At 44.2% G+C, this 24,430-nt stretch overlaps 2 protein-coding genes and 1 long non-coding RNA gene across 8 annotated transcripts; 2 read left to right on the top strand and 1 right to left on the bottom strand.

Moving 5' to 3' along the window:
* Positions 1-11,140: 11,140 nt before the first annotated feature.
* LOC147633562 (replication factor C subunit 4-like) lies at positions 11,141-15,482 on the top strand. 6 transcript variants are annotated; one of them, XR_015267141.1, is made up of 4 exons: positions 11,141-12,751; positions 14,659-14,787; positions 14,879-15,025; positions 15,108-15,482. XR_015267141.1 is itself a non-coding variant. In XM_086806666.1 (4 exons), exons 1-4 carry the CDS (start codon positions 12,557-12,559, stop codon positions 15,256-15,258), a joined length of 633 nt encoding a protein of 210 aa, XP_086662792.1. In that variant the 5' UTR covers positions 11,141-12,556; the 3' UTR covers positions 15,259-15,482. The 6 variants fall into 6 exon arrangements, 5 of the variants coding, with proteins under 5 accessions (XP_086662792.1, XP_086662794.1, XP_086662795.1 ...); XM_086806666.1 differs by having other exon boundaries at positions 14,659-14,795; positions 14,879-15,028; XM_086806668.1 differs by having other exon boundaries at positions 14,659-14,795.
* Positions 15,483-17,721: 2,239 nt separating this feature from the next.
* On the bottom strand, positions 17,722-20,323 carry LOC147633563 (uncharacterized). The gene is made up of 2 exons (XM_086806672.1): positions 18,539-20,323; positions 17,722-18,453 (listed from the first exon to the last, which is right to left on the bottom strand). The coding sequence occupies exons 1-2, from the start codon at positions 20,321-20,323 to the stop codon at positions 18,067-18,069; spliced, it is 2,172 nt and encodes a 723-aa protein (XP_086662798.1). The 3' UTR covers positions 17,722-18,066.
* Positions 20,240-20,561, top strand: LOC147633564 (uncharacterized). Its single transcript, XR_015267142.1, has 2 exons — positions 20,240-20,379; positions 20,424-20,561. It is a non-coding gene; the product is annotated as an uncharacterized LOC147633564 (long non-coding RNA).
* The last annotated feature ends 3,869 nt before the right edge of the window (positions 20,562-24,430 follow it).

Below are 24,430 nucleotides of genomic sequence, written 5' to 3' on the forward strand. Positions count from 1 at the left end.
CAGCAGAGATGATGACCAGATCTGGGAACACAAGAGCAAAAACGCATGCAGAAAAATACAGCACAAGAGAGAGAGAGATATAGGCGTGTAACTCTGCTCTATATACACAAGAAGATCCCGGAGTATGATACAAAAATGGTATGGGGGCTGGGGGCCTATTTATATGCCCTCCCATCAGCAGTCGGCCTGCTGTAGGGCAGCCGACTGGACACAAGAATCCTCCATGACTGAATAATCACAGTCGGCCAGCATCAAAAGAGTCCCATGACTCATGCAGTGCAGTCGGCCATGTCACAGATGCAGTCGGCCAGGCTCAGGGTCCTCCTGCCACTACTAGACTGCCTCCCATGTAGGGGAAAAATGCGGAGAGTGGGGAAAAATGATAAAACACCTCATAAGGGCGGGCACACCCACAACAAAGACCCTGGTGTATAAAACTAGACAGGAGATGACTTCTAACACCCCCTCTCAGCTCTTGACTGTGAAACCAACCACAGGGAGCTGGGGTGCCGCCTGAGCAAATCCTGAGATAGCGACTTCGTGAAGAGGTCCACCGTACTGTCCTCCGTCGAACAGAACTCTAGCAAGATGTCATCAGCAACGATCTGTTCACGAACAAAGTGCCTCTGGATGACTATGGGTTCCTCCAGTGGAAGCCCAAGCCTGCAATGCAGCCTCTGCATCCTCACCACCTCACCAACAGCATCACAAGCAGCCCGGTACTCTGCCTCTGTCCGTGACAAGGCAAAAGATGACTGCCTCTTACTGCTTCGTAAAACTGCTCCTGGGCCTGAAGTAGATCTCCTTGTGTCCGGATCTCCTCCCCAAACTGAGTCACTCCAACCGTGGAGTCGGACTCCATCCAACAATCCCCCTCGTGTCTACAAGAGTCCATGATCCTTCGCATGCCGCAGAAACCACAGGAAACGCAATCCTGCCTCCCAAAGAGTCATCCGCAACCATGAGCTCAACTGCCTCACCAGGAAGCTCCCGTCCAATCTGGTGTCCATCAACCAGATGAATGAACCATTCTGCTTCTGAGTCAAAGAGGCATCACACTGCTCACAAGGATCAACACCTGTTACGGTGCAAAAACAAGTCCTGGAAACCTACTGAAGACCACGCAAGGCCTTCTAAAACCTGTGAACCACCCCCTCTGAATCCGGAACCACAAAGCCTGGAGAAACCACCTCCTTCTACAAGTAATCAACTGCCACCTGCCTGGCTTTCCTAAAGGTTCCCGTGGAAAGAACATCCTCATCTACAGGAGGTTCTTTGTCTCGAATACTACGAGACATCAGAGCATAAGTTACCTGTTCAGTTTCCTCTTACTGACGAACACAAGAACCACCAACATCAGTACTGGAGAGTTCTTGCCAACTGCTGCCATAGCTATCCACCATCTGGTCCCGGAAAGCCTGCACCTGCAACGTATCCACACACAAGTGGCCATTACTAGAGTGCCACTCGTCACAAACCTGAGGACCTGGGAGAGAGTGTTGAAAGCTTGTAAACTCCATTCTCCACTTTGCCTTCCCAAACCACTTGGCCTGTTGCTTTGTCCCGGAGAGCAACAAAATGCTCATCAAACTCCATCCATACGCCAGTCTTGCAAACCTGATGCACTGACAACAGATGAAAACCAAGTGCCGGACATACAACACCTGGGAGGAATGCTTCCCCTCTCTGCCATCGGGAACTATCTCCATCCTGCCCTCATTGTGAACTGGGATAGTGGATGTATCCCAAGTAAGAATGTGACCAGAAAGCCTGCAGAGATCCTGTAAACCGGAACGGGAAGGAGTCATGTGCCTGGAAGCACCACTATCTAGAATCCACTCCCGAGTATCCGTTGCGGAGAGTCCTCCAATCTCCTCCCTGCCTGAAGAAAATGAAACATCGGTGTCCACCACCTCCAGGTGCACAAAAGCTGGAGTCTTCATGATTGCTGCTGAGGAATCTTCACTCTTCTCGGTCTTCCGCTTGAGACATTGTCTCCAATAGTGGCCTTTCTCGCCACAATCATTGCAGGTCCTCTCTGCCTTTAGTTTCTCGCGATCAGTAATGGACTTCTTCTCAGAAGACTTCTTAACTTAGATGAAGACACAGAGGAGAGAGACGAAGAGATAGATTAGGTGTCAAGGTTTCTTTATTCATATGGTACAAAAAAGTGGCTTATGCTTGTACATGGCTGAGGCATGTGGTCAGCCCCATAGGGTTGACCTATGCCCTTTTTACATAATGCTTGCTGAAAACTAGATGAAGGAATGCTTAACTAATGACTTATGTTATGCTGAATTATGAGTTGTGTTTATATATGTGGATGGGATGCCAGTCGGCCAGCTGATTCTCTGTCGGCCTGTTGCTTGGACAAAACCTGGCTTAAATACTGAATTAAAGGCTGATTATATCTTCTGGTTTCTGCCCACACATGATGCTCTTCCTGTAGCACATGGCCAACTGCTGTATGGAGCATTGGCTGCCAGCCGACAGCACCTTGTGGATTCCCATGAGATGGGTGATGATGCATATGATGGTGCTGTGCTGCTTATGATGATGATGCTGTAGACCATGCTGAGGGTTATACTGCTGATGATGATGATGTTGATGTGCTGCTGTCACGTGCACACCTAGTCGGTGTACAGGTGACATGGCATTCTAGGCACTCATAAGCATTAAGCAGATAGCATTCATGATCATCAAGTATTATCCAGGCATTTACAGTAGTTATTCACAGTAGTTACAGCATGGTATGGGGCTGTTACAGCACCTACACAAGGTACATAAGGCATTCAAGGCATTTAGGGCATGTAGCACATCAGGTCGTGGACTGTGGAACCAGTCGACAGGTTTGTATCAGGCAGCCGACAGCATCTTAAGCATTTAATGAAGTCGTGAAGACATAGACAGCTGGCCAATAGTAGTATACTGACTGACCAGCAGTATAATCTCATATAAATAGGCAATTGCATCATTCAGTCATTCAGCTTCCTACTTCTCAGCATTTCCTTCCTAGAGAGCAAGGGGAGTCAGCAGTTCATCATCATCATTCAGCAGATCATCAACATATTCAGCATTCAGTTAGAAGACAACATACAGTTCATCTCCTGCCTCCTACATAGAGGAAAGCCAGCATCTCAAGGGTGGACCTCAGCATTGGAGAAGGGAACATTCAGTCAGCATCAACATTCAGCATATCTCTCTTCCAGGCATAGATCCATTCATAGATCCTCATTGTAACCATTCATTTAATATAGCTGCATTGCATTGCATTGACACCATTGCCTATCTCTTAATTATAATTAAGTGTAGTTTAGTTCAGCCAAAGGTTGTTTTACTACAATCAATCCCTCGCATGTCACAGCTGTTGATGCTACTGAAGATGATAGAGATGATGCTTATACTATTGCTAATGATTCTTATGAAGGTACTTCTGATGCTACTTGATTGCTAACTGAAAAGGGATTAAGACTGTTCCTGCACAGGGCTAGCCATGGCACGGGCGTGCACGTGACAGCCTAGCTACTCAAGCCTCCTCGTATGAACATATTGGGTGCCACAGAAAATCCCCCATAGCCAACCCCAACCACCTCTCCAATCTAACCAACTTCAACTCCAGCTCCCACCCATAACCCTCTCGTAAGCAATCCACAATATCTTCCATAGGAGCCTCTTCCTCTTCCACCACTCAACCCCCCAGCCTCGACCTTCTCCACTAACTCAAACCCCTCGTTAACTGCATCCATGAGCCCTCGATCCTCAAATTATTCCACAAGGGGTCGGATCTCAATGAGGAACCCTTGCAGACTACTCCAGAAGAAGCCAATGAAGACGACGAGAAGGACCTAGGGGTGTCCATAAACATCAGCTCACATACTTGCCAACCGTGTGGGATCTCACTTTCCAAGGCAACTTCCATAGTCTCCTGGATACCCCATGGTCGAAATCCGCTTGGTGAACCTACACTTGAATGCCTTATTTACCCAATGGAAGATCAACCACCCGTGGTACACTAGAGGAGGTTGGCATTTTGTTGTCCCCAGGGACTATCGAGCCACAGGTCACATAGGAATCTTGACCTTTACAGCATGGTCAAATACTACCACGGCCATAGAGTGGTCACCTTCGAAGTTATGTCAGATACAGGTGATACAGGGTTTTGAAAGCCCTTTGAGATTATACGCCGATCTGGTCGATGACTTTCCGACAAGCCTTTTGTCACATCTTTCTATGACTGGCGACATATTTGGTACCAATGCGGATTGGTAAGTCTCACCCCACATTGAGCCTGGCCTACTTCTTGTGGGACAAAACCCTTGTGGAGGGGTACCAAAAAAAAAGCAAAATGCAAAGTGTCGAAGTAAGAAGAGTGTTGGAGTTTTCACTGAATGAAGCTTCTACATGGGCCCACCTTTTGCCCAATGTCCATTGCCTTGCACTATTCACGGGCTCTGCATGTAATAGACACATAGACATTGTTTTTTCATTTTTGGATGGGAGGACCATGGTAGGCGCTGGCCCATGGTACGACCCATCACTTGGAACTTCCTATAATCAGCAGGACTCTTCCGTGCCTCGTCTTCGACCACCCCGCCCATTCAAAACACCTTGCCTCTAGTCCACATGCTTGACAACGCTAAGTCCATCGAGGCATAGAGGCCGCCTAGCTCCCTTGTAATTGTGGGCACAATCATGCACAAAACCGCTGCCGTGTCTCAAACACTCTAATGATCTTGACTTCCCAAGAAAAGGGATGCCAAGTAAATGTCAAACACCCCGCCCATTCAAAACACCTTGCCTCTAGTCCACATGCTTGACAACGCTAAGTCCATCGAGGCATAGAGGCCGCCTAGCTCCCTTGTGATTGTGGGCACAATCATGCATAAAACCGCTGCCATGTCTCAAACACTCTAATGATCTTGACTTCCCAAGAAAAGGGATGTCAAGTAAATGTCGAAGAAAGCAGCAAAGAGAGTCGAAGAAAGCGGTTGTGGTGGAGAAGTCCTTGTGTTGGTGGAGCAGTGAATCCACATGGTCACACCTTCTACCTATTGTCCATGTATGTCAGCTACATATTTCACTATGGGCATCACTTTTTTCTCGCCGCTCACATCTCATGTCATGCACAAACACATTCACTTGCACATAACGTTGTCAACGCCAACCTCCAGGTACATCTATGGATGGGGAACACTCTCGACCTTGTAGGTACCTTCAACGAGCTACCATATCTATATCCTTTTCTTTGACTCCAATTCACCACCAACAAAACCTCATCCTTGCCCACTGGCCAAAAGGGATGAGAGGTGTAGCCAACCACCCGTAAACTTGTTGCGTAACGCAGCAAGTCCATCTCGGCTACTGCGAATCGACTCGCAAAAAGGTCCCAAAAAAACCTCATCCTTGCCGACGTGTTCATCAAGCTTTCCCAGAGTTCCTTGCATCCACTTGAAGACTTTTGTCGAGAAGGATCGCGATATATTGAAGATTTCAACACTCCAGACGCTTCCATCGCGAAGACTTCTGTTGACATCGACTCTACTTGCAATTGGTAAGCTTTAATGGTCAATTATAGAAGCAAGTAGTAGGAGGGAGGAGCAAGACTCTATATTCGCATACCCTGTTTAGTGCTCTCTTGGTCCTACGTGCTCTCTTGCAGATTGTTTCTATCATGTGTGGGTGAAACAATAGAGAGTAGATGGTAGGGAACATGGGCACTTGAGAGGGTAGTTTGAGTTGCAGAGACAACCAGCCTACCAAGAAATAGGAACATGTGGGACAGCCGTCCTGTGGTAAAGAGAAAATGCAGGAAGGAGAGTCCATAGCCTTAAGGGCTGAATTTACTTATATGCAGGCTCTTCTTCATGCACAAGAAGAATTGAAGCTCTACCGCCAAGATCCATTGGTACATGATCGTTTAAAGGCCAAGAAAGGTGAATCATTTATGGATCATGCCATGGCAATGATAGCTCAAGAGTTGGCACATGCAACCGAGGGATGCATCACGTGCATACTTGGCTTCATAGTCACAGGGGATGGGAGGATGGGACGTGGAGCTACTGTGTCGGGACGTGGCAGGAACGGGGACAGAGGGGGGTGGTTGGACGCCCCCCCTGGAGGCGTCCCTCACAAGGGACGGGGGGACGGGGATGGATATGGGCAGGGATGGTGTGGGGGACGGATCTAGCGGGGGATGGCAATTGTCCTTTGCGTGATCTAACAGTCAGTTTTATGGCCGTTGGGGGACGCCGTCTTGGGGGCCTTTGGGCCATTTTGGCCCATAGTCACAAGGGCCATAGTGGCCCTCTTGCCTTGCCTCTTCAAGTCTTCAAGACTCTTGCCTCTCCCTCTGGCCTATCTATATAAGAACAAGCACACACACACACCTTCAAGCCTTCAAGCCTCTAGAGTCAAGGAAGTTCTAGTCTCATTGCTCATTGCTCAAGCTTCAAGACACACACACAAGCACTCTCTCCCTCAAGGCTCTTCCAACTTCCAAGCCTCTCACACAAGCACTCTAGTCTCTAGTCTCTCTCCCTCAATCCTCTTCCAACTTCCAAGCCTCAAGAGTCAACTTTCAAGCCTCAAGAGTCAAGACTCAAGCCTCACACTCTCTCTCCCTCTCTCTAGCTATCAACTTTCAAGTGACAAGCCATCTTCAACCATGGCATCCTCCTCACGTCCCGGGGCTTCCCGTAGAAGGACGACGGGATGGACATGTTGGGAGGATGTTAACTACACCCCATCCGCTCATGGAGGTGGTTCTCGGCCATGTGCCTGACGAAGACAAATACGAGGAGATCCATGCCTTGTGTCTAGGAAGGTGGAATTCCTACTACTCTCCATTGCAAGCCACAGCTTATGTGGTGGACCCAAAATTCCAAGGCAACAAGCAGGAGAGCGACCGGGATGTGAGCGCTGGCTGGAGGATCATCTTGGACCGTCTTGTGCTTGATGCATCGGTTAGGCGCAAGATTAGGGACCAGCTTTCCATGTACAGGTCATTTCATGGCTCCTATGGTTGTCATGATGCATAGATCAACCGCTCCAAAGTTGGTGCCGCTCTATGGTGGGAGGACTTTGGTTCGGATGGAGCGGAGCTACAACAACTGGCCATTCGCATACATAGCCAGGTTGTCAGCTCCTCTTGCTGGGAGCAACTTTGGAGCACTTAAAGACACATTGTCTCTAGGAAGAGAAACCGACTCGAGGTAGAGCGTGCCAATGACTTTGTCTTTGTCAGCGCGAACTTGCGAATGATTTACAAGAGTGTGACCAAGAAGGTAGATCCCTTCACCGAGTGGGAGATCAATCAACAAGAAGAGCAATAAGAGGATCAGGTGCAACAGAAGCATGCCAGTGAGGATGAGCTTGATGTTCATTTGGCACAAGCTACCCATGCATAGTTGTCTCCATATGACGTACGACGGCATATCGTATGGAACACCGTACAACACAATACTGTACGGACTTTTTCGGATTTTTTTTTCCGAGTTTTTTTTTTCAAAAAAAAATATTTTTTTGGGAGTAATGGTCTTGTTTTTGCTTGTCTATAGTTGTTTGAGCTTCCTCTGTACTATGATGCTTCCCTCCTTTTTAAAATACTCTATATCTCGAAATTGGAAATACCTAAGTTTATAAGTAATTTTTTAAAACATCGTATTTTATCGTACGATATGAATTTTTTTAATATCATACCGTATTTTTTCGTACGGTATCGTATGGTACGAATCGTACGATATCGTACCTGACAACTATATACCCATGACCATGAGGCGAGCACTTCACGTGGATGATCATTCATGGATCATGATTCATGGGCCTTACTACTTAGCTCTAGGCTTTAGCACTTTTGAGTCTTTCCATGCTTTAGCCTTTTTTGTCCTTCCATGTATTGTGCCTCCTTAAGGCTTAGTCCTGACTCTTGAGTCATGACTCATGTTGTATCTACTTAATACAATCAACTGTCAACGCCTTCACTCTTTGATCGGTGTATTTTATTAATATGACTCAAAAGCTTACCATTTTAGTGTAAATTTGTGCTCATTTTGATGTACTTCCAAAGTAGAATAAGTGTAGAGTAGAAAAACTTTTAAAAAAGGTATTTTTTAAGTGCCATTTCCTCCCCCGTCTCCGTTCCTTACTTATGGCCGTCCCTGTCTCTCGGTACCGTCCCCCGTCCCTTGTGACTATGCTTGGCTTCTACCGAGGATGCCTATGGAGAAAAGGCGACCACCTCACATGTCTTGGTATCCCCAAAGAACAAGAGAACAGGTCTAAGAGGATGAACCCTCATGCAACTAGAGAGCAACCATCTCGATGACTTCATGCCATGCATGTGTACCTTATGTAGTCTGTGAAGAATGCAATGTTTATGGTAGTTGTCAAAATGTATGTCAAGTGTCATTGCCGTCTGAAAATGTGCATGTACAACACATGCAACATGGGATGCAATTTTTTGTTGGTGTAGGTATTCCGTGTATCTCTTATGCTACTCATGTCCTCGAGTGTGCTCGTGAGGAAGAAGCTATGGGTGAGAATGCACCAATGTATGTTGAGGGGCCAGCCATGCCTCATGCCTACAGGGCACATGTTTGTATGCCCAATGCATCTCCTTTTGTTCCCAAAATGATGCCAGTCACTGGAGCTGTCCCAATGGACTTGCATATAGAAAAACTTGTTGAGATGGTGTCTAATGCATCAAAGTCTTGTGACTTCAAAGTCCGAGACAAATTTGTTAAGTTTGATATATATCATGGGAAATATAATGCGTCAAAGGCACTTGATATTGCTTTTAGTGATGAGGATTTCACTCAAAAATCCATGATCCGACATGTAAGCATGTTTATGGAAGATACCGCTACTCATTGGTGGCTTATTGAGAAGCTCTCACCAAATCTTGTTAGATCATTGGAAGAGTTCAAGGAGAGGTTTTATGCCTAGTTCTTGCCTCCCAATACATTAAATGAGATAACAATGAAGTGGGATTGGGTGAAGGAGAATGAAGAGGAAACGGTGAATGCATATGTGCACAAGTTTTAGAAAGTGCTTTTGGAGGTGTCTCCATTTATGCATGTTCCAAAGGTGGAAAGGAAGAGAAGGTTTCAATCGAGATTACAACCCGTGTACAAACCGAGACTACAAATGTATCTTGGTCACACTTTATAGTAAGTAATCGCAGCCACCGTTGCCACCGAGCAATTGGAACTCAAGTTGAGTCGATCCAACAAGGCTAAATCCTCATTCCAAGGCAAAGAGAGTAAACCGTCATTCGAAGGCAAAGAGAGGGTTGTCCAAAACCTGTAAAATAATGGTCAGGCACTTAAGAAGGACCAAAACCAAGACAAAAATGGTCCAAAGGCTGAAAATAAGTCTACCAAGAAGCGTCTCTTCAAAGTGAAAGACTATGGTCTCAGTGCTGAGCAGTATACGAGTGAGGGAAAATGCTTTACTTGTGGTAGCATTGAGCATATAGCAAAAACATGCCCAAACAAGAAGAAGCGTAATGATGTGAATGCATTGAAGCCCAATGTGCATATGGTTTTTTGCATGCACGGAAGCCTTTGCTGTACTGATCCACAACCCTAAACTTGATTAAGAACAAGATGCTAATGGTAATGCTTGTACTGCTAATGATGTCCTAATTGATGGTTCAATCAGGGATTAGGTTGTTCACGCTAAGGATTAGCCATGGCACGGGCGTGCATGTGACATCTCCTCCTGCTAAATTTGATGATGGGGTGGACTCTCTTTCATCCTTCCTCCCTGGACTTCTAACTTTGACTTTGACCTTCTACTGTTGACTTTGACACTTCTACTTTGATGGTTTTGTTTGAACACCTTTCACTTCTGATCTCCACTTCCAAGTCTTGTTGAAGAACTGAGCGTCTGTTCCACTGTTGTCTCCATGCCTGCTATCCCTTACCCTTAACACAGTGGCGGGTCACCTATTGGAACTGATCATGCCTGTTTTTGCTAGGCCTTTGAAACTGATCTGAGAGTAGTGTTGCATGCACGGAAGCCATTGTTGTACTGATCCATAGTCCTAAGCTTGATTAAGAACAAGATGTTGATTTAAACATGATTAATACAAAGGAGAGAGAAGAAGAGAGAAGAAGAGAGATAGTTGGTGTCAGGTTATCTTGTATTTATATGGTGACTTTAATGCTTGTACATGGTTGAGCCCTTGGTCAACCCCAAAAGGGTTTTGTGGGCTTCAGCATGACAAGTGGAGCACAGCAGGCGCTTCGACGAACCATGGAAATTTACTCCAATACCACCAGATTTGCTTTGGCTTGCAATACTTACGCAAAGATCATTGAGCCGATTCAGAGCAGGTGTGCGATTGTGAGGTTTTCAAGGCTTTCAGACCGGGACATCTTGGATCGGCTGCTTCGTGTTGTTCAAGCGGAAAATGTACGTCATGTAGTACACTAATTTTTTTATTTGTTGACTGTTTTTTCATGGTATCATGTTCAAGGGATGTGTTTGTCTATCTATCTGGCATGTATGTAACAAAAGCAGCAACATTGAATGCAATGCTGGTGGGGGGCAGAACTCTCAACTAATCAACAAGCTTGTTTTCATAAAGGCTTTTGGACCAAGTGTAGATCCAATCTTGTGCTCATCCTCTAGCCATCACCCTTACTCCAGCAAGTGCAGCCTTTGTTAGCTCAGCATACTTAGCAGCTTTTTTCAGTCTTTCTTACTGCACTGTCCAGCTATACTTTTCTACAAAAGACCTTAGCCTTGAGCCCTATCAAGTGCGCACACGAGCCTTGACAATCTTGACAGATTCTTTTTGTTTACAACCTTTTGGCCTCAGATCAGTAAGAAATACTCTCAAGGAGGAGGAAGCCAGGGGAACATATGATGGTGTTTGTACTCTCTTTCAATTCTGTCTCCTCATGTGTGTAATTTTAAAACTTATGGGGTTGACTTCGTTGCGACAATCTTATGCTGTAGAAACATGACAAGAGAGAGTAGTCTAGGGAGTACAGACATGTAGATGATAAGGGGCAAGATACATGAAAACTGCAAATTCCTAAGAGCGGTTTTGGATAATTTGTGTTGGAGAGAGGGAGCAAGCTTGAGAGACAGCGTGTGTTGTGCCATTCATTATCTTGCATATGCGTGTGAGAGAGTGAGCCATCTTGTGTGAGCTGGCAACCACGGTGAGTGACACACTGACAGAGCGAATGAGGGGAGAGAGCATCCAAAAGGAAGCAACACCTTTGAGCACAGCTCGGTGTGGGTAAATGATAATTTCCCCAATGACAGTTGGGGAGTAATATCTTTGGCCGTTGCCTGGGAGGAATGGCTTGTTGCCTTCCCTTTTCTTGTTTGCTAGCTTAGCTCACTTTAGATTCATCTTCTTGCCCATGTTCTTTGAACATGGTATCCAAAGAAAAGATGCGTTTGTTTTCTTTTTTTGGTGATTACTATGGGTCAAAAGATAAGGCTTCAGCCTACAGAACATGTACTTGGTGAAGGTTCAACACATCTATCAAAATCATTTCTGACTCGTGCACCTCTCTCTCTCTCTCCCCCACAGCTTCTACATTGGTGGTCGAGTCTCTCCATTTGTTCATCCAACATAAAGCATACCCTAATTCTTGAGTCCCAGCTAACACATGCAAGCCAAACAATTAAAAAGGCCATAATAGTTGTGACTGGCATGCTTACAACCCAACCATAGCTCTATATAGTGCACCCCTAAACTTGAGGCTAGACCAACACTATTCGGGCCATGTCCATTTACCCAAACCTTGGTCTCCCATATCATCAAATTTTACTATCCAAGTGTTTGGCTATTGCAAAACCAAGGCCAGGCTTTGGTCTTCATTCCCTGAGGATGCTTAAGAGCCAATAACTCACTCAGATAGGCATGCACGGAAGCCTTTGCTGTACTGATCCACAACCCTAAACTTGATTAAGAACAAGATGCTAATGGTAATGCTTGTACTGCTAATGATGTCCTAATTGATGGTTTAATCAGGGATTAGGTTGTTCATGCTAAGGATTAGCCATGGCACGGGCGTGCATGTGACATCTCCTCCTGCTAAATTTGATGATGGGGTGGACTCTCTTTGATCCTTCCTCCCTGGACTTCTAACTTTGACTTTGACCTTCTACTGTTGACTTTGACACTTCTACTTTGATGGTTTTGTTTGAACACCTTCCACTTCTGATCTCCACTTCCAAGTCTTGTTGAAGAACTGAGCGTCTGTTCCACTGTTGTCTCCATGCCTGCGATCCCTTACCCTTAACACAGTGGCGGGTCACCTATTGGAACTGATCATGCCTGTTGCTAGGCCTTTGAAACTGATCTGAGAGTAGTGTTGCATGCACGGAAGCCATTGTTGTACTGATCCATAGTCCTAAGCTTGATTAAGAACAAGATGTTGATTTAAACATGATTAATACAAAGGAGAGAGAAGAAGAGAGAAGAAGAGAGATAGTTGGTGTCAGGTTATCTTGTATTTATATGGTGACTTTAATGCTTGTACATGGTTGAGCCCCTGGTCAACCCCAAAAGGGTTTTGTGGGCTTCAGCATGACAAGTGGAGCACAGCAGGCGCTTCGACGAACCATGGAAATTTACTCCAATACCACCAAATTTGCTTTGGCTTGCAATACTTACGCAAAGATCATTGAGCCGATTCAGAGCAGGTGTGCGATTGTGAGGTTTTCAAGGCTTTCAGACCGGGACATCTTGGATCGGCTGCTTCGTGTTGTTCAAGCGGAAAATGTACGTCATGTAGTACACTAATTTTTTTATTTGTTGACTGTTTTTTCATGGTATCATGTTCAAGGGATGTGTTTGTCTATCTATCTGGCATGTATGTAACAAAAGCAGCAACATTGAATGCAATGCTGGTGGGGGGCAGAACTCTCAACTAATCAACAAGCTTGTTTTCATAAAGGCTTTTGGACCAAGTGTAGATCCAATCTTGTGCTCATCCTCTAGCCATCACCCTTACTCCAGCAAGTGCAGCCTTTGTTAGCTCAGCATACTTAGCAGCTTTTTTCAGTCTTTCTTACTGCACTGTCCAGCTATACTTTTCTACAAAAGACCTTAGTCTTGAGCCCTATCAAGTGCGCACACGAGCCTTGACAATCTTGACAGATTCTTTTTGTTTACAAGCTTTTGGCCTCAGATCAGTAAGAAATACTCTCAAGGAGGAGGAAGCCAGGGGAACATATGATGGTGTTTGTACTCTCTTTCAATTCTGTCTCCTCGTGTGTGTAATTTTAAAACTTATGGGGTTGACTTTGTTGCGACAATCTTATGCTGTAGAAACATGACAAGAGAGAGTAGTCTAGGGAGTACAGACATGTAGATGATAAGGGGCAAGATACATGAAAACTGCAAATTCCTAAGAGCGGTTTTGGATAATTTGTGTTGGAGAGAGGGAGCAAGCTTGAGAGACAGCGTGTGTTGTGCCATTCATTATCTTGCATATGCGTGTGAGAGAGTGAGCCATCTTGTGTGAGCTGGCAACCACGGTGAGTGACACACTGACAGAGCGAATGAGGGTAGAGAGCATCCAAAAGGAAGCAACACCTTTGAGCACAGCTCGGTGTGGGTAAATGATAATTTCCCCAATGACAGTTGGGGAGTAACATTTTTGGCCGTTGCCTGGGAGGAATGGCTTGTTGCCTTCCCTTTTCTTGTTTGCTAGCTTAGCTCACTTTAGATTCATCTTCTTGCCCATGTTCTTTGAACATGGTATCCGAAGAAAAGATGCGTTTGTTTTCTTTTTTTGGTGATTACTATGGGTCAAAAGATAAGGCTTCAGCCTACAGAACATGTACTTACAGAACATGTACTTGGTGAAGGTTCAACACATCTATCAAAATCATTTTTGACTCGTGCACCTCTCTCTCTCTCTCCCCCACAGCTTCTACATTGGTGGTCGAGTCTCTCCATTTGTTCATCCAACATAAAGCATACCCTAATTCTTGAGTCCCAGCTAACACATGCAAGCCAAACAATTAAAAAGGCCATAATAGTTGTGACTGGCATGCTTACAACCCAACCATAGCTCTATATAGTGCACCCCTAAACTTGAGGCTAGACCAACACTATTCGGGCCATGTCCATTTACCCAAACCTTGGTCTCCCATATCATCAAATTTTACTATCCAAGTGTTTGGCTATTGCAAAACCAAGGCCAGGCTTTGGTCTTCATTCCCTGAGGATGCTTAAGAGCCAATAACTCACTCAGATAGGCAGTCAATTAAAGCACATTCATTAACAATTCGGTCGGTTTACACTTGGTCCACACCCAAGTCCCATAAATCCCTTAGAACCGTAAAATGTCCTTGACCAGTGCCATTTAACTCTCAAATTAAATGGCAAGGTGAGAAGAATCTTAACAAATTTGTAGGAGGTAGGGAGGAGTTATCGCCTAGTTCCACTTTGAGTGCCAGTTAAAATTCTGGTCACCAAGTGTGTCAATGTCATGACTGCACTGCATGAACCCTTAAGGTTGGGTAGAATCTCGATCAGTACAGTGACAGAGTATCCCACAAGCAAAGATCTTTTCTAACAAATTCCTGATTTAAGCATTTGAAGCTAGTCTCAATCAATGGAGCACTACCCAGCAGCTTTGTCATGGTAAACTTATTTGGGCAAATAATGCATGGTTGTAGGTGCCATACATACCTGAAGTGTTGGAAGCAGTGGTATTTACGGCTGATGGAGACATGCGACAGGCGCTAAACAACCTTCAAGCAACGTACAGTGGTTTTCACTTCGTCAACCAGGAGAATGTTTTCAAAGTGGGTGTGTAAGTAACATCTTAATTACCATTCTGTCACTAAAAGTTGGTGGGATCCTGTTGACAATCAGCATACGGCTTGATTTGTGCAGGTTTGTGATCAACCGCACCCCCTCCATGTTGTTAATATCATTCGTCACACTTCAGGAGGCAACGTTTGATGAAGCTTATACAGGGCTAAAGAAACTCTATGATCTGGGCTATTCAGCTTGCGGGAGGTGTCTGAAAAGGCACTTTACGTGGTTGTTGTTTGCTGTCTAACAATATTTGTTCTCTGCAGGAGTTGGGGTTTGCTGTCTAAACAATATTTGTTCTCTGCAGGAGGTGGGTTTCGCAAATATGCGAATTGCTGATGGTGTTGGGACAATTTTACAATTGTCAGGGCTTCTGTCAAAGTTGTGCATCATTCGTGACAAGGCAAAAGCATGAGAGAACATGTAACACTCCTGTTGTCACCTCCTTATACTGTTAGTGCAATTTGTGGCTAATGTATGAGGTCTCAGTCAAAAGTTGTGAAAGAGCTTTGCATGAGCTACTTGGACAAGCCATTTTTCTTGTGTCAAAGTTAGTGATTGTGAGAACCTACTTGTTCAAAAGAGAGCTGCAAAAGTAGATACCTTTAAGGGCAGTTTTTTAAATGTATATGGTGTTGACTTGATTCTAATGCTGATGTGCCTATACGTTGAGATGCTCTTATCATATCATGCCCCTTAGAACTTTTTGCCTACTCCTCCGTTTGATGTGAACATGCATGTACTTGACCTATGCCAATGTGAGAATGTGATGGATGTATACCGTCCTTTTAGGGAATTTGAACATAATTTCTCAAGTGTCATCATCATATTAGACACTCAATGTATGTACAATTGGGGACTTAAATTAGTTTTGGAGAACTTTAAAGCACTCTAGTAGCTACAAAGAACTCAAAAAGGAAAGGCACTATACTCATTTAGAGCATTATAATATTGAGGTGAGTGCTGCACATATTTTGGTCAGGGGTCTTTTTACCTTAAGAGGCATCTCAACATAATTTCTCAAGTGTATGTACTCTTATCACTCAATTAGACGTTTCAGTACGAGCTGGATCATTGGGAGGACATTATAATATTGAAGTGAGTGCTGCACATATTTTGGTCAGGGGTCTTTTGACCTGAAGAGGCATCTCAACTTCTCAAGTGTACGTACTCTATGATTCAATTGGACGTTTCAATATGAGCTGGATCATTGGGAGGACATTCTAATCCATTTCTTTTGTCTCCATTGAGCCCCTTTGTTGTTCCTTTGGAACTTCATTGTACTCACCATGCTCGAGCAAGGATGTTCATCCCTAGACCAAATGGAGCTGTTGGTGAAATGAAATCGCAGAAATATACAACCATCCATAATCAAAGTGCTTGGCTACTTGTACAATCTCAATGCTGTAGTGAGGTTGAGGCCCATTTATATTTGATTCTCAATGCTGTAGTGAGGTTGAGGCCCATTTATTTTTGAATAGCATGTCAAGTTATTCATAAAAACCCTTTTTTGGAACATGACAAGGTACGATGCAAATCTGGCATGCCAGTCTAAGAACTTCGTCAACTTTGAATGTGCATCTTAGATAAGAGTATGAATTAAGATTTTTGGTCTGCCATGGTAGGCCGTAGCGTTAGTTCCCAATGAGTGTATTCTCTGTTTCCCCTAAACACTTCAATATCTTTGGCCTCTGTGTTCTGACTACCAGCTTGTAAATCTAGTATCCCACAGCAATAAGTGGTGGAAGCAAATATACCTTCCATTTGTGCCTCCATGCAAAATGGGCTAGAACTTTTTCACAAGTGTCTGTGGTGCAATCACGACAAAGAGCAGGCCAAAGTAGACATAAGACAGTAAATGAGACTGAACTGGACCTCATATAACAAAAGTGAGCCATGCAACTTGCGAGGCTCACCAAGCCGGCATACCCTTGGTTAACTTTGGTAAGAGTGCCATCTTGAAGCCAGTTAAGGCCATAGATGTTGCAGCTGAATCTCCACCCTCCTGCATGCCCCTATCTGCAATTACCTTACATTCCAAACCCTCGGGAATAGCTTTAGTTGGCTGGCCTTTTCAAGTGTGTATTTAAAGACCTAAACCATTGGCCTGCTTTGCCTTTAATATGTGCATGCATTCAACCCTCTCGGACACTCATTCAAATGGTGATATGTTCACATGAAATATGGATGAATCCAAAAAAATTTAAAAGAGAATGTACATAAAAGCATCAATATAAGGGGGGTTCCATGGGCAATCCAACAAGGGTCAAGGCCCAATGGCCGTCTTTATTCTCCTAGCCGCACGTGCTTAGCAAATAATTGGTGTTACTCTTAAGAAAGAAACTCCTCTCCTCACGCCCCTCCCATTCCATCCCCCTTGCCTTCTCACCCCTTGCCTACTACCTCTTCCACCAGCACCCTACTTCTCACTTAACCAGCACCATATGAAATGGCCCACTGGTGCCACCATTAAAAAATCAAACACAATTTGAGAATGGTCCCTAACAAGGCCTCAAATGGATAGAGATAAATATCAAACCCTTAGCCGTATCTTTTGTACACGTGTGAAGCACGAATGATGTCAGCAAACCTCTGTTGTCCGAAGAGAAAATCTCACGTGTATGCCATTGCATGACCAAAAAATACACGCAAATGAATGTATGCCATTGCATGCAGGTGGCATGAGGATTCAAACCGAGTTCACCTCCAACCACTCTAAACAATGCACCAGAGTGACCACATTGATAACTCCACTTTTCAAATGCTATATTAATTGTTCTTACGCATGCGCATGTTCCCGGCCTAAGGCCAGGAACGGCTAATAGTGCCCAGATGATGCAAGCACTCTTAATCAGACAATGAGAGCGCTCGATAATATCATGCACTGCCTCAAACAGTGCATGTAGTGCAAAACTACATCATTAGACATTAAAAAGGATGAAATGCTTCTGCATTGAACCAAAGGCTTCTGAAGACTGTGAAGTTACTTAAAAAAAGCTTTTTGCCAGCCTTGGTCCTAAGAAACAACAATGATGATGGGCAATGGGCCATAGATGTTAACATCACAAATCAGGCACCTGGAATCTGAATACCTTACAGCGTGCCCTTCCCAAGGAACTCTCTCATTTACATGAGATTCTGCCCATAGTAAAGCCAAGATACTGATGCCACTCTATGAATATGCACCAAATATGGAAGGCACGGATTTGAATATAAGACTGCTTGGAAAGCCTTGCCAAAAGAAAGACCATAGGACAGCATGACATTTACTCTTCACCATCACTATCAGCTGCTGTTTCCGGTGGCTTCACAGATGCTCTCTTAAGCTTCTTGTTTTTGGCTTTCTTGGCCTTCAAGCGGCGCTTCTTTTCTTTCATGTCAATCCAGGAGTAGTCACTAGGAATGATGAAAGGATCCATATCTTCCACAAAATCTTCATGCACAGAAGATGTGCTGCCAATCTGATCTCGAGAACCCCGGATCCATGAAAACCATGAGCTTGAAGACTGCGATGATTCATGCTCCTTGCCCTTGGAATCTGAAAAGTGGGCAGGACTTGAAAGTGGTGTACCAAACTCTTCTGTTGTGGAAAGCTCCTCGAATTTATTGAATGTCACCACCACCCGAATTGTTGGAATGATGGGGATTGCCACCTGCAGTTCACCATGACAAAGTCAATCCTAATAAAAAAATTATGGCAGATTTTAATGGTATGTAAGCAAGATTGATTTCTGATACCTTCACTGGAAACATCCCTGAAGGTAGCTTTGTAGTCAATAACTCCCTCAAACGTCGCACAGCCTTGACCTTGTTGGCCAAAATATCCAGTAATGGCAATAGCTCTTCCGTCTTGAGAGGGAAATCGGGTGTCAGCCAGAGCACTGGTCTCAAGCCCTTCTTGTATTCACTCTCAAGGTTGCCATTGCTGCTAGGAATCTGATTGCGCTTATCTTTGATCCCACTAACCCTCCTAGCAGCTCTCTCTTTTCCCTTTTTGGATGGTCCATCTACCAGAGCATCGTTTGCCTTCTTTCCAGTAGACAATCTACTGCTTTCTGCAGTATGCTTTGCACTCAGCTTAACAAACCTGTCTGAGGCTGTGCTCGAGCTTGCATCTGAGCTTTCAACTTCCCCGTTTCCATGCAATCTGACATAAGGCGCATTCTTTTTACCACCTTCCTGTTTGCCAGCCTTCTTTCCCCAACCAAACCAGCCTTTTTTCTGGTCTCCTACAGAAGTCACCAGCTCCATTGAACCATTTTGTTCATGCCCTGATGAGGCAGAGGCCAAATCATCCATGTCATTATCACTGTGATTTTCAGCATGGTCTAAATGAACGCTGTGTCTGGAGCCACTGTCGCCATGATCATCTTCACACAGGTCCAGTGTTTCCATGCTGAGAACATTCTCTAGTTGCTGCTTCTCTTCCTGGGTTAGGAGATCCGCATAGTCATCTTCATGATCTGCTTGGGCCTCACTCTCAGCAGCAAACAATTCTTCATCGGTCATGGCTCCAGGAACCCTCCTTGACCTGACACTGATAAGCACATGATGCATGTCAAAAATTTTGGCTTTCCATGATCCCACCATTTCTGTCTTCTCTTGCCTTCTCCATGTCAATTGTGGAACCAGCTCAGCCTGTGTAACATCTATTCCAGGCCGATACATGTTTGTTTGAGACATGATGGCAACTTCCTGAGCTATCTCAGCTTCTGAAGGCTGTGCACCAGCGCCTTCAAGTGCACTAGTGACCTCTTTATCTTTGTGAGTTAACACAAGAAGCGAACCAGAGGGAACCTTACCATCCTCAGTTCCATCTCCAAGGAACAAGAAACTCTGATCAGAGCGTTGTATCTTGAAGCCATCAAAGCCAGCAAGGGTCATGTCAGCTCGCAGATTGGAGCCCCGTTTCCATATCCTGTACGTGTCCGATGGGGCGATGCGACTGATGAAAGGGATAACTGAGCTCTCGAAGTTGAATGTAATTTCCATGTAAAAGTCTCTCATTCTGCGCATGGCACCAGTGATTCTGGGCAGGCGTCTGCACCACTTAGCCCAGGCCAAGGGCTGGTAATACCTTGTGATAATCATGGCGATACCTTCCTCTCTGGCACAAACAGCCTCCTGCAATGCACTCCATCCCTGCTCATTCTGCAGGCTCCAATCCGCACCTGCGGCCATGAGCATTTCCACAGCTGCTGCATCCCCCAGTCGGACTGCTAAGTGGAGAGGAGTTTCCCGACCTGGCACATCTCTTCGATCTATAACACCGGTGACTTTGTCTGCAGCCTCTTCTGCGATTGCAGATTCTTCCTCTGTTACAACTTCCCCTGCCTTCGGCAAACTTGGGAGCTTGGCAAGAATACGCCTCAGCGATGCATAGTCGTGGCGAGCGATGGCATGGTGCACTGGGCTGTGCCCGTATCGCTCAATCTCCTGCACAGAGAGCTGTGCCATGGCTTTCGTGTTAACGGTAGGGTGGATCAAGCCTCTAGGAAGGGGGACATTGCCAGTTGCCGGCATCAACGATCTTGAAGGCACATGGTGGGGGAACAGAGTAAGGATGCGGCGAAAGAAAAGTTTTTTGCCCTCTTTCTAAAACCCCGAAAGCAGGCAAAGCAAGGCTATGGCAAAGATAGAGATCTCCAACGCTGCAAAAACCCTGATTTTCTGTCTTCGTGGTTAGGCGAACCACGAAAAGCGTTCCTGTTACCTGGGTCTTGCATGCGCAGATCCTTCCCGATGCCGAGTCCGGCTGCAAGACGAAGCTTTGTCTTGCTTCAAAAGGAGGATCTGGACCTCCGGCCAGTCTCTCTCTCTTTCCCTCCTTCCCTCCCTCTCTCTCTCTCTCTCTCTCTCTGCAAAAAGAGCGGGGGGGGCGGGGCCAAGGGTGGTGCCCGCGGGCTCCGTTCCCTCCGATGCAGGCGTTTGTCTGATGCGGAGGAGGAGGGCCACACACACTGCACGTCCTCGTGGGGCGTACTCCGTATACGCGTGTCTGAGACCCCCTGCGCAATTCACTGCAAGCCGGGCTGTAGTGTGTACCCTCTCTCTCTCTCTCTCTCTCGCTCTCTCTCTCTCTATATGGTCCGAGTTCAACAAAGCCTTCTCTACAAAACCCTGCTTTTACCCATCGCTGCCCCTTTCTGCCTGGCTTTTCCTTCCTTCCTCCTAAAATCTCCCTACTTCAAATAACTGTTTCTCCCTCTTCAAAACCCTAAACATCCCCTGCATTACCAGACGTGTTTCTTGAAAACCCTAACACCCTTTCTGTGTCTGCCGCGCTTTCACAGAACTGTTATTGCCCTAGATATAGAAGCTTCTTCGTTTACTTCTTCTTCTTCTTCTTCTTCTGCACACTGAGAAAAAGTCATGGAAGAGGCAGCCTATCTCCGTCATAGCTAGGAATCCTCGCGCTAAGATCTCCATGTCAGCTCACCACGTGGCTCCAACGGCCCAGATCCTCTGATCAGTTCCTTCTACGTTTTCTTCCTTCTTGCCGTTATTATTCTTCCAATTTAGTAAATAATTAGTCGCCTCATAAAGGGGTGGAATGAGTCATCAAAAACCCACTCCCTTGGTACTTAATCAAGACATTAGCTTGTAATTACATGGTTCTCATGCAATTCCAAATTACAGGGTGTAGGTAGGAGATTAATTAGTTGCATCTCTCATACAATTACAAGGTGTAGGTAGGGGATTAGCTACATTTTTAATGCAATGGTATTTGGAGTGGACCATAGTATGGGAACCCTTACAATTTTAAAAAGAAACCTTCATGGAAGAGCAAATAGTTTTTACTTTCAATTATGTGTAGGTAGGGGATTAGCTACATTTTTAATGCAATGGTATTTGGAGTGGACCATAGTATGGGAACCCTTACAATTTTAAAAAGAAACCTTCATGGAACAGCAAATCGTGTTTACTTTCAATTATAAGGAAAGCTTAGTCTTCTTTGCATCAACCTCCAGATTTGAACTTTAAAATATAAGGAAAGCAAATCTTGTTTGTTAACAGTTGCCTCATTGATATGTGCTAGAGGAGTAGTCAAGCATATGAGGAGGGGATGAGTGCATCAATGAGCCTCAACCTTCAAGGTTGTCTTTGCAAAGTAATAAAACCTTTCAAAAGATTAAAAAAGAAACTTCAAAAAACTTGATAAAACTTTGTTAGTTGTTGGCTTTCGACCTCAAAGAGAACCTTTATTTCTCTCCATTCCTTGTGATTGTTTTACTGTTGTTTCCCACTAGCTAGTTCCCCAAAGATCCCATGACATTGCCAAGGTAGCAATCCCATCCCCTCGATTCCCTCTCCTCAAGACTATCACAAAACTCCACTTTTCACCCAATAAATTCAAACTCTCTTTAAAATTTCTTCCCATCATCATGGGCCAATTGCATGATTGTTAAAGGATACCTGTGTTTGTGACCCTCATCTCACCTTGATGCTCTTTTCTATGATTTCCAACTCATACAATCGTTTTAGTCTAACTTATGTGATCATTTTCTTCTTTGGAAGCAAGTTAGATCATTTTCTTCTTTGGAAGCCACAATGACACTAGAAATACATTTTTCTTTGCAAAGAAAAAAAGTCCCATTCCGTTTTTCAATTTTGTAGTGTCAAAATCAGCGACTTTTTTATAGTGTCAAAATCATCAACTTTTTTATATTCTAAAACATGCTATCCCTTAAACTATGTAAGCATGATAACTTACATAATGACCAACAAACCTTACATTTCACTTTTTTTTTTTGGAGGAATATATAATTGTCATCCCCAAAAATTCACAACTTACATTAAACCCCAGTGAAAAAGGGGTAGTATTTATTAGAAGGCTACACTTGCCTTCTTATGGCTTTGTAGCATGACACCAAGATTGACCCACAACCCACCTTTGATGCCCTACTTGTATGGTTTCCAACACATGATAGTTTTAGTCCAACTTATGTGATTGTTTTCTTCTTTGAAATCACAATGAAACCAGAAGCACAAGTTCAACAGCTTTTGAAGCATGCATTTTTCTTTGCAATGAAGAAAAATCCCTCAAAAGTCAATCCACTTTTCAATTTTCTAGTAAGAAACAACACTTCTGTTTTATTTTCAAAATGCCAATTCTTCCATGCCATTTCTTAAACTATGTAAGCTTGATAACTTGCATAAGGACTAGCAAAACATGTAATTGTCACCTCCATACATCCACAATTTACACATTTCTTCTTTATTCATACATAAAGTGGCCCCCTATTAGAAAAAAGGTAAAGAAAAGTCTCCATAGTGTGGACATTTGCCTTTGTGTACCTTTGCAGCATCATATCTCGAAAGGTTTTCCCTACCCCTACCCTACACCTCCCCCCTTCCCTTCTTCTTTTTATTTCTTTTCAATAATATCAAAGAATGTGGAGGTCATCATTAAATATCGTAGTTTTTATGATTATGGCATTGCTTACAAGAATAGTTTCACTATTAAAGTAATAAGTTATCATCACCAATGTTGTTGATGACAACATAAAATGACAAAGTTTATAAATGGCTTATTATCATAAGCAAATGCAAAAGTTTCTCACCTTGAGCACCTATCATGAAAATAAACATGTGAGGAGGAAACTCCTAAAAAAGAAAAACACATGGTACATAGAGAAGAGCGAGTGACTTATGAAGATCATTTTTGTTTTTCATATGTATCAAATGGTGGTACAATAGTGCTTAAGATTTAACGTTTCACCATAAACCATCTATCTAAAAACTTCAAATATGATTCAACGTGCATTTTTATGAAGATAATGCTTTTCTAGAGCATGTAAAATCTAGGTAACAAGGAATAGTACAATAAAGCAAGGAGGGCGTCTTTTTCCCACATACCACATGCGTTTGAGCCCTCCTTGCAATTTAGTCTTCCTTGTGACCACACTTTGAGAGAGAGAGAGAGAGAGAGAGAGAGAGAGAGAGAGAGAGACCTGTCAAAAGCATGGTAGTTGGAATTTTAGAGAAACTTACAAGTAGAAACCCAAATAAAGTTATAAGTAGAGACCCAAATAAATTTTAGGGTCTTCTGTTTAAGTGTATATTATTGTTCAAGACAAGGAAGGGCTTACCTTAGCCATGCCGAATCATGTGTCATTGGGCCTTGCCTTAGTAGAGTGGTAATGCAACTCCTCGATGTGGGCACTCTAGCTCATCCATCTCCTTCTCACTCCATTGTCACATCGGAATGCTCCTTTGCTAATGAGGGTAAAGGTAGAGCTCTCTATACATAGATGGAGGAAAAAAGAGAATGTTCTTCACAGTGGTTCTCTCTCATAAAAGATGGTCAAGGAAGAAGTTAATAAAAGAGGTCCTGCAATCAAACCTATTCAAGAAAGCATCTATCTAGCATGCAAGAATCCAATAGAGCACATGCAAGTAAGAGTGGAGAAGAGAAGAGCTCACACTATATAAGTGAATAGTTTTCACACTAGGCCAGCCAAACTTAAAAATAGAAGCTTTGGGTGCCTTAATCTCCATGAAATGTCCCAGAGTCACTCATGTGGTATAGCTGCATCAATCTGACCAATATGTATGCGAGAGCCCCTAAGATGTTGAATGGATGTAGCTCTCCAATCTACCAGAAGAACCTTAAATGGATGTTGAATG

This window comes from Cibotium barometz, chromosome 12 (genome assembly GCF_041138505.1).
Source record: "Cibotium barometz isolate CiBa-2024 chromosome 12, ASM4113850v1, whole genome shotgun sequence".
In the NCBI taxonomy this organism is placed as follows: domain Eukaryota; kingdom Viridiplantae; phylum Streptophyta; class Polypodiopsida; order Cyatheales; family Cibotiaceae; genus Cibotium; species Cibotium barometz.